Source organism: Anarrhichthys ocellatus, unplaced genomic scaffold (genome assembly GCF_004355925.1).
Source record: "Anarrhichthys ocellatus isolate YVR2014 unplaced genomic scaffold, GSC_Weel_1.0 scaffold39, whole genome shotgun sequence".
NCBI lineage: Eukaryota > Metazoa > Chordata > Actinopteri > Perciformes > Anarhichadidae > Anarrhichthys > Anarrhichthys ocellatus.
In genome coordinates, this window is record NW_022280069.1 from 427786 (window position 1) to 437802 (window position 10017).

Sequence of the window (10017 nt, forward strand, 5' to 3'; positions counted from 1 at the left end):
TGTCACTTAAAGGAATAGTTTTATTATTTGCTTTCTTGCCAAAAGTCATCTAATTCAAAGAACAAGCTTATTTCCCTAATCCTTGAACCACTCCTGAAAAGAAAGACAATTCATATTCACAGCAAAAAAAAGTATATTTTAAATTAAAGTAATCAAGGAGCAAATATTAAAGCAAACATATATTCATAAGCAATAAAAAACAAAACATTTCCTCAGTTCAATACACAGGGTTTTTGTAGTTACAGCCTTACTTGGTCTGGTATAACCAGAGGCTAATGTTAGCAGTGAGCAATTTCTGACAGATTCTGTGTAGCCGTCTTTAAGACTTAAGAGTGATTTTTCCCTTTTTGTATTACTGTTACACTTTATCTTACCATCATTATCATATAATATAATTGAATACAGCAAAAAGCTGTATTAAAGCGTACAAATGTCCCGATAAGAGTGATTTACGAAGTTAAGAGATTATTCAGTAGTACATTTTGGGCCTTTTATGAGTTGTGAGTGGTTATAGAAAGGCTCCGGGATTTGATCGAGGATCTTTGAGATTTCTGTATCTGTGGGCGAGCCAAACTCCAAGGATCTGAAATAAAAGAAAGAGGAGCGTAAAGAAGTGTGCGAAATACAGGAGGAACGAGACCCCCTATCGACGCTTGAGACCGCCTGACAAACAAAATGATATTCAAAAGATCTATTTGTCACTTGAAATGTACTTTAAAAGATCAGTATGTCCAACTTTATTCTTAACAACCTGGAGAGCAGCAGGGTTTTTAGCCTTGGTGGTGCGCCTGCAAAGCATGTATAGCCTAGTTGGCTTACATCCATGAAATCTTGTAGGCTATATTGCGTATTGAGTCCAAGTCTTCAGTAACACTGGAGCACTAGGTAGTGGGGAAACCCTTGATTGCCAACGGGTATTTCGCACACTGGCGTGTCAAGTTTTCTGAATCTTAGGCCTACAATAAACGTCAACACGCCGCAAATGTATCTTAATGTCTACATCAGCACCCACTCCACATTTTACTGACCTCTGTAAAGCTGAAGAAGAGTCCGATACCACCCACAAACCGCAGCACCTCTCCCGCAATCTGCTGGATGGTGTTGGAGCACGTCTCACAGGCTGATGGAGAGACAGGCTTATAACAACTCTAGAAGAAGCGAGGGTTGCAAATTAAATAACTGCCAGAGATGACATCATGAAAAAAAGAAAAGAATATAAAAATGAAAAGAATATTCCAGTCTGATTTACTTACAGCAGCACATGAGCCATTGATGGGAACAGAAAAGAAGCCGCAACAGTTGAGGGTCTTTTCTACGTCCCTTTGAGTGGCCGCCGACTTGTTCCATCCAACCTCCAGCAGATGGTTCTGTGAATGAATATCACACAGCCTGGTTGTATTTATGTTTAATTTTCTATTTCAAAAGCATGAGAAAAATCAAGAGCAATGAACAAGAATAAACATTATTTGTGCAATTATAGAATTTTGTGAAATCTACACTGTTAGGATCATTAAACCCATGTGAGAGTATTTCACTTTTACTGAAAGGAATGTACACAAAATAAACATACCTGTTGGTCTTTATTCAGGGCCAGACAAGCACAGGACACAGAAAACTGCATGACAAACACTGTGAACAGGATTATCATGTACTGGAGCAAGTTTAGGAAGCCGACATTGGATTTAAAAGTCTGAAATCTCGGCGTTTTGCTGCTTCACTAACCATTTAAAAAAGGACAATTAAAACACACGCTCATGAGAGGAATAAAAGCCTCCAGGAGCTGTGGGTTATTTACTTTTCATTCTGCTTTGGCAGAAGGTGTGAGGTGGATGACTCGCTGTACTTCTACAAACAAATCAAAAGGATACGAAGAAGAGGAGGACCTGGTGGTGCTTCATTGCGCCGCACAGTCCCACAATGGCAACCAGGAACAGGAAGATGCCCACGCTGATGACCCCTGCCACCACCCGGATGCTGGAGACCAGGTCGAACCATTTCCCCCAGGCTGCCACTCCGATCAGCAGCAGACTCACCAACTGAAGAGGAAGTAAACAATGTAACCATGGAGATAAGAAGGAAGTACAATCAATGTCACCAGGATGTCTCCTCTTCAAAAAAGGGACTATCAGCCACGGTCCAGACTACGACAATTTTCCTTTTCCGAAAACAGGTCGATGCACAAGTGTTCCCAAGCATTGTGTCCCCACCACTTCTGAAGCCAAACCAGTAAGTATGGCCTTGAATAAACTAAAAAAAGTCATAGTGTTGAAATTAGTTGGAAATCTTGGGCTACACATAATTATTATTTAAATTAAACATTCATCTAAAGATTGTTTTCTTGATAAATTGTTTTGTCTAAAATGTCAGAAAATTGTGCAACATGCCTTTTAGAATTTCACACAGACGAAAAGTTTACGTCTTCAAATGTGGTGTTTTATCCGACTACCAGTTCAAAACCCAAAGAAGTCAGTTACTATCATATCAAAATCCTCATATTAGAAAAGCTAATATTCAGCATTTTTTTGCCTAAAGTAATTATGTATTCATCAAAAATACTTGCAGAGGAATTTTCTGTCAATCCACTTATTCGATCAATAGACTAACGTTGCAGCTCCAAGTAAATCTATATTATTGGTGTTTGAATAATTAGTGGCTGAGGACTTTTATAGAATAAACATCGTTTTTCTCTGCACTTTCAAATCAAAAGGCAACTGGATTTACTGCTAAAATAGATACCTTAGATATGCATCTGTTAGATATGTATATGTTTACTTTATTTACTTTTACAACTTTACTAAAGAATAAGAGACACAGTTCTGTATGTAGATAGCAGCTCCAGAGTTATTACACAAGTAAGGTATACAATTAAAAACAGGCTACATTAGCAGCATTGACAAAAAACAACAAAGAGTAAAGCAGTGCTTTGGGTTTTTTGATTACAGAGGTTGTTCAGAGTTACATACAGGTGTTTCACTTCAGTTGAAAGAGGTAAAACAATGAAGTATTATAGAAGTTTATTTATGATTACGTTTTTATATTCTCTGAGGAAATCCACCAATAATAGGCTAGCAGTGTTGGTAACTCACTGGGTCTAATCATTCACCACCACCACCTGTCCGTTTCCACAACAAGGAGACAAAACAACCGAAACATTTGAATCTCTTCTCGTCTTAGACTAAATATTAGCACAAGTCAGGACAGAAGCGGAGACAGCTGTTGCCGTTTTAAACCAGTTATTTCGGTTATTTCACATCGGTACATTCATACTTACAACATAAAGTACATTAAGAGCGCTGAGTGCGTTCTTGGTGCAAATAAATCCGCCGCATACCATCGCTGCTCGCCGGTACAGTCCTTAAAAACAAATCGATTTCTACTTCTCCAGGCTTTTCAACAAGACTGCGTCAGTCTCGAGGCTCTCTGGTTCCTTCAGGCTTCTTGCCTGCAGGTGAAAACGTTTCCTGAACAAATCCTGCACGCTGATTGGTCAGTTGCCTTTATTACACATACGTCATTATAGTTTTTTTCCACAGTCAAGTACTAATTAACCCAGATCATTGAGTCCCTGATGGGTAAAAGGTTACCAATGACCTCATCTTCATTTTGATCCTGCATTTTATTCACTCATACATTTTTATGAATATATGTATGATTGTATATTTAATTGTTTCACAACAAAACTGAATAAAAATAGTTCACAATAGTGTTAAAGATGTATTGCAGGTCTGTTGTGTTTGACTGCGTTAGATTTAGCAAGGTGTACCTTATTGACTGCCAACTGAGTGTAAACTGAGTGTAAGACTACATCTGTCTGTAAATGGAGTTTTAGATCGCCATCTGCTGGTGTTTACTTATAGGTTAAAAAGGTCAAATCTGTCTATTGAGCTATGGAAGTCTCTCACTCAATTCAATTCAATTCAATTCATTTTTGTATAGTCCAAAATCACAAATTACAAATTTGCCTCAGAGGGCTTCACAATCTGTACACATACGACATCCTCTGTCCCGGAACCGTCACATCGGAACAGAGAAAACCCTTAATGGGGAGGAAAGAGTAAGAGACCTGTGGGAGAGCAACAGAGGAGGGATCCCTCTCCCAGGATGGACAGAAGTGCAATAGATGTCATGTGTACAGAATGAACAACATAACAGAGTTACGACACATTCAATGCATATGACAGAGCCACGGCGGGAGGCAAGACCAGGGTCCAGGTATCACCAGGATCCACGGAAACCTGCGAGGCGAGAAAACACAAAGACTCCGGTGAACACTCCATCATTTCTTCCAGTGGGATCTTTTGCTCATCTTTGCTTTTGACTTGTGATTGATCTAAGGTATTGCTGGCCTGGTTTGGTAAATTCAGACCTTCAGAATAAACTGCATCTGTTTTTAAATTAAAATCTATTTTAATCACATAAATGTACCAGATGATGTTTGAAGAACCGAGTATTGGGAAAATCACGAGTCAGCAGAGGGCAGAAGAGCAAGTGATTTGCATGAAGGAGGAAACTCACTGTTTGGATAAATATAGTGGGCTGTGTTTTCTGTCTGTAAGAAGCTCAAGATGAAGTAAGAAGAGTAGTGTACTTCACAGATAAAGCTAAAAGGGGAGACAAGGTATCGTTTGAGACTTATCAGTACAACTAATGTGCTAACTAATGTCTACTTTGATAAAGAAAATAAGAGAGGCAGTCAAAATAGCAAGCCATCTGGTGTAGTAAAAGATTTCACTGCCAACTCTGTTGAAATTAAAAATCAGACCGGTGATGGCCTGGCCTCTGCTGAAATATGTGCCTGTCTAAAAATATCACATCCCAAAAAGCATCACTTTGTCAGTCTTACAACATTCCACAAAAGAAGAAGTGCAGGTCGTGATCACTCACAGTTGTTACTACATGTCTGAAACCAAACCAAAGTTCACTCACAACAGCCTGCATTAAAACCTCTGCGGTGGTTTGGGTTTTATGCTGCTGTCTTTGAGATAAAGTGAATACTGTCTCTGATAACCCTGATAAGATAATGGAGGAAGAACTGAATTACGTGATGGTGAAGTTCAAGACCGATGGTATATCTGAACATGGTGAGTCATGTTTTTTGTTGTACTTTAATGATGTAAGATAGTTCTGTCTGCTGAGCTGAACCCAGAGCTGTCTAACTGCAGCTGTTGACAGTAGTGGAAAGTGCATCTACTCCAGTACTTACAAGTGCAGATTTGAGCTACTTGCTTTCTGCTGCTACTTCAAACTTACATTTGATTGGATTTGTTTGATGTATACATTTGTAAAGTAACATTTTTACATTGCAGAAATAATATGTTCCACTGAACACACTGAAGTGCTGTTTACACAGTAGCCCGATGCATCAGCAATGTATTTTATTGACAATACTTGTACTTGCCAAACATTTTGAATGCAGAGCTCCTATTTATTTTTATATTGTGGTATTGCTACTTTTACCTAACCACCACTCTGCATGTATCAGGCAGCTCCCAGACATACTTTGTAATAAATGTCTTTGCTTGTGTAAAAGCAATTCCTCTAAATGTCCACTTAAGTTTCTTTAGATTTAGAAAAATCTTTTTCTCACTTCAACACATATCTGATAGTCTCATAGCTGATCCATGAGACATCTGTTGTTTGCGACTGCAGCATTTCAGCATTGCCACATGTTAAGATCTAAACGTAACTTAACTTAAAGGTGCTAACACTACACTCCCGAAACGTTAGACAGGGAAGTGACTTTTGAAAGTCTCTAATCTCAGAATTTAAAGTTCTCATTTCCTTTAATAAACTCTTTTGTTTTTTGCAGAGAAACCAAGCGACCTAGAAGTAATCTATGAAGAGGTGAAGACCTGCGGGGAGCAGGCATGGGATACAAATCCTGCCATACCAGGTTATTTAGAGTTTACCATGATTAAAAAACATGAAATATGATTGATGATGATTACATTACATTACATTACAGTCATTTAGCAGACGCTTTTATCCAAAGCGACTTACAATAAGTGTATTCAACATCGGTTTTCGAGAGAACTAGTCACCAGAAGTCATAAGTGCATGTCCTTTCCTCAAACAAGCATCTAAGAGTATAAACCAGAGCCAACGTACAGTGCAGAAACAAACGAATGCAATAAGTGCCACAAACTATTATAAAAACAAGAAGTGCAATAAGCTAGTATGAATACAATAGATGCTAAGTAAGTGCTAAGCGGAAGGGTAGGCCTTCTTGAAGAGGTGAGTTTTCAGCCTGCGCTGAAAGATGGGCAGCGACTCTGCCGTCCTGACGTCAGTGGGGAGTTCATTCCACCACTGTGGGGCCAGGACAGAAAACAGCCGCGACCGGGTCGATCGGCCGCAGGGACCTCTGAGCGACGAGGTCTAGCTCGGTTTTGTCCAGGTTGAGCTTGAGGTGGTGTGTCGTCATCCACTTCGAGATGTCAGCCAAGCTGACATCTGGTGATGTCAGCTGGTGATGACTATTTGCTACAAATTAGTAAAATAAATTGATTGTTTTTTTTTTCTCTCGGTAGAAAATACAAAGAGAGCTCCACTGTGCACACTGCTTCATCTGGTGGCAGCAGGTTTGGGGATTATTTGTGTCCTCTTGGTGTCGGTCGTCATCACACTCAGTATCTACTGTAAGTCCGTCTACCTCTTGTCCAGGACTTTCAACTCAGTTTGATATTAAAAGTAAGTGCAACAGTAACGGTTTCTTCCCCAACTGCAGTCAGCACAATCATGTCAGAGCAGCACAGAGAAAACATCAACTTAACGGCACAGAATCTGCAGCTGTGGACAGAAAAGACCAACTTAGAGAAACAGACAGAAGAGCTGACCAGAGAGAGAGACGGGCTCAACTGGACCGTCGGAGTCATCCTGGAATATGAGAACTTCCCAGTGAATACACACTGCCCACAGAAAGGTGAAAACAGGGTGTACTTTTTGTCAGTAGTGGAAGTACATTTACTCAAGTACTGTTTACTTTATACAAAGTCAAAGTATTTATACTTCACTTGAGCCTTTATGAGGCGAATATTGTAACTTTACAATATCACTCACTCTCACAGGACAGCGACGCTACAAACATAAGATGCATTGCTGTAGATCAAACTGCCCAACAGTATAGGAGTTCGAATTAGCACACATTCAAACATCCACAGCAGTAAAATGCAACATACACATTAGAGGGCCAGTGTGTGGCCTTCAGGGGATCTATTAGCAGAAATGGAATATAACATTCATATGTTTTTATTGGTGTATAATCAACTGAAAATAAGTTTATGTTACCGAGGCCACCTGCAGAATGTATATATATACAATATATATAAAAATGTTATCTGTAATAGAAAACGATTATGATTTTGTTGTCTCGTTCTTGTTGAACAGTGTGTAAACCTTGCCTGGATGGCTGGGTGCTGTTCCAGTCAAACTGTTACATGTTTTCAACATCTGAATATTCCTCCCAATGGAGGAGTTGGGAGGTAAGCCGTGATCACTGCACACAAATGAAGGCAGATCTGGTGGTGATTGAAAGCCAAGAGAAACAGGCAAGACTGATTTAATTTGATCTATTTTTCTATTTTCATAGAGATAGAAATGAATCATGTCCAAAACGGTCAACACATGAAACAAAGATATTATATATTTATAAATATATATAGTTAGTTAATCCTTTCATTATAATTGTCTAAATAGAATGTTTTGCATTGCACCATAAAGTTGACCACAAAAAAATCACCTAAGCTTCACAGCCACTTAAATTATCCATTTTTAGGTTTATTATTACTATTTCTCACATATGTCTTTTCATGTGTGTATTTCCATCTTTGTGAAGCACAATGTATTGCATCTTTTTGTACGAAATCTACCATCTAGCTATCTAATCTACCTAATATTATATATTGTAAATATGTTTTATTAATCTATTATAATGAGGACAAATAGATAAATCTTTCTCAATCATCACCTGCATAACAAATGTAGGAATTCATCAATACCTACACGGAATACTACAATGATAAAAGCCATGGCTATTGGATCGGCTTGAGCAAAAGGGACGCGTGGACGTGGGTAGATGGAAGCAACTTCACTGTGAAGTAAGTGCAAAAAAACACACTCACTGTCCCTCAAAAGATGCCACATCTGCCATTTTAACCTCAGTGAATTGTGACCACAGTAATTCAGACACATTACTTTATCTTTATTCTAAACAAACCAGACCATCGGCAAGAGGATTGGCAGTATTTCCCCCCCTTGTATGCTGCGTTTTACACTTTGTGCTGCTGGGTTGTAGAGAAATCTGACGGACAGGCCAAATGAAGCAGAAATCGTCCAGTTTCCTAAAGTGGCAGATGGTGAAATTTGTAAAAAGCAGATGGAGAAATCCCGATCAACATCTCCCTCGGTAATGCAAAAGACAAAAACTTGGCCAAAAGAAGCAAAAAGGGAGGAAGCAACAAATTTAAGGAGACAACCGTTAATCATACAGTAGACTTTAGCATTAAAGGAATAGCTTGGGGAACATTTTGGGTAAATATGCTTATCTGCTTTCGATACCACTCTCGTGTAGGAACATATTATCAATGTTCTCATCTAACTCTCTGCAAGAAGCAACTAGGAATATTTCCCAAAATGTTGAGAAACACAGATTGATATCATGTGGGTTTTTTTCTTCACCAGGTACTGGAAAACACAACAGTACAGATACGGAGAACATTGTGGTCTAATTCAGAAACGAGCAGATCCTCTGGCCAACTGGCACAAAGCGAGCTGTACCATGAGGAACCGCTGGATCTGTGAAACCAGAGCCTTGATCAAACCAGATTAGGAGTCAGCTGCATTATCAATATGGGTTATAAAACATTAAAGAAATATATCTATCGACTCGGGATGTCAAAACTGATGTATGGCCTGTTTTTTGTTGTAGTTGTTTTTAGTAAAGACGTAAGCATATTGTTGTATCTATCTCTACAAATGTTGCAGAGTACAAACTCACATTTGAGATATATATGGCAGCTTGAATATATGTATATATTAAAGAGATAAGAAAGCAAACCGAATAAAGAATCATCTATCTACTTTCTGCTTTTTGAATTTTATATTCTGTTCACATTCCTTGGACATATAAGGCACAACTGTACAGTCCAATGTAATGCAATTCAATGGCTCTGCCATAAATTAAATAAATAAATATATATATATATATATTATGATGTTACACTGTCATAGAAGTTTTGATTCAATGTTATTCGATAGCATTGTGGGCATAGTTAGTGGTGGTGTTGTACTGGACTGCATTATATTGAGAGGTGTTCCTAATATTCTGCTCTCCTCATATACAGTATGTTAATAGTGAGTACAAAGTTGATGTATCGACTGGTTTACATTATATTGTAATATAATGTAAACCAGTACAACGTTAACTATGACCTCAATGATTAACATATAATTCACACATTTCCGTCAATGTCGCATTGAACTGCAACAGATTGTACATGTATACCTAATAAAGTCACCATTGAGTATAAATTACAAACATTTCCTAAGAATTAAATACTCTAATTTAATATATAAAAAAGACCTAAACAATGTCTGTATCTTTTTTTACCGCACCATACAACCTCCATTAAAACGATTAAACTATTGCAGTGAGTGACATGTTCTCTCATTACTTGGAACATGCTCATTATAGTTTATTTTGAGGCACTTCCACATACCCCATGTTGCTGCCATAAATACTTTAAAGCATCAAATGTGTATTCATCCACTGCTGAAAATAGTCCCCAACAAACGCACAATTTACTCCTGTTTGATAAAACCTGTTTCTACTGAGTCTTCTAAAAAAATGAAATGATATATGTGACAAATTTTTAAATAAAATTGGGGCTGAGTGCTACAGACAGGAGGGGAAATGATGAAGACAATACACCAATGTTGTCCCTTCACCAGACAGTGTGTTACAGGTAGACTGATCATCAGTTCAGCATTAGATCTAATGCAAAACTGTGTCAACTTCTT

At 38.3% G+C, this 10017-nt stretch overlaps 2 protein-coding genes across 2 annotated transcripts; one reads left to right on the forward strand and one right to left on the reverse strand.

The window, feature by feature from the left end:
* LOC116394380 (tetraspanin-13-like) lies at positions 1-3443 on the reverse strand. The gene is made up of 6 exons (XM_031867432.1): positions 3272-3443; positions 1869-2036; positions 1571-1651; positions 1254-1367; positions 1029-1148; positions 1-583 (listed from the first exon to the last, which is right to left on the reverse strand). Exons 1-6 carry the CDS (start codon positions 3332-3334, stop codon positions 509-511), a joined length of 621 nt encoding a protein of 206 aa, XP_031723292.1. The 5' UTR covers positions 3335-3443; the 3' UTR covers positions 1-508.
* A 1462-nt stretch (positions 3444-4905) lies between these two features.
* On the forward strand, positions 4906-9075 carry LOC116394410 (C-type lectin domain family 12 member B-like). The gene is made up of 7 exons (XM_031867470.1): positions 4906-5081; positions 5810-5893; positions 6531-6638; positions 6728-6922; positions 7387-7547; positions 7984-8096; positions 8680-9075. The coding sequence occupies exons 1-7, from the start codon at positions 5021-5023 to the stop codon at positions 8825-8827; spliced, it is 870 nt and encodes a 289-aa protein (XP_031723330.1). The 5' UTR covers positions 4906-5020; the 3' UTR covers positions 8828-9075.
* Positions 9076-10017: the final 942 nt, after the last annotated feature.

Coding starts and splice junctions, on each gene's coding strand:
- LOC116394380 (XM_031867432.1), bottom strand. CDS start 3,334: ATGGTATGCGGCGGATTTATTTGCACCAAGAACGCACTCAGCGCTCTT. Junction 1,149..1,253: donor TCAATGGCTCATGTGCTGCT/GTAAGTAAATCA, acceptor CGCTTCTTCTAG/AGTTGTTATAAGCCTGTCTC. Junction 584..1,028: donor TCTTCTTCAGCTTTACAGAG/GTCAGTAAAATG, acceptor CTTTTATTTCAG/ATCCTTGGAGTTTGGCTCGC.
- LOC116394410 (XM_031867470.1), top strand. CDS start 5,021: ATGGAGGAAGAACTGAATTACGTGATGGTGAAGTTCAAGACCGATGGT. Junction 6,639..6,727: donor CATCACACTCAGTATCTACT/GTAAGTCCGTCT, acceptor CCCCAACTGCAG/TCAGCACAATCATGTCAGAG. Junction 7,548..7,983: donor TTGAAAGCCAAGAGAAACAG/GCAAGACTGATT, acceptor TAACAAATGTAG/GAATTCATCAATACCTACAC.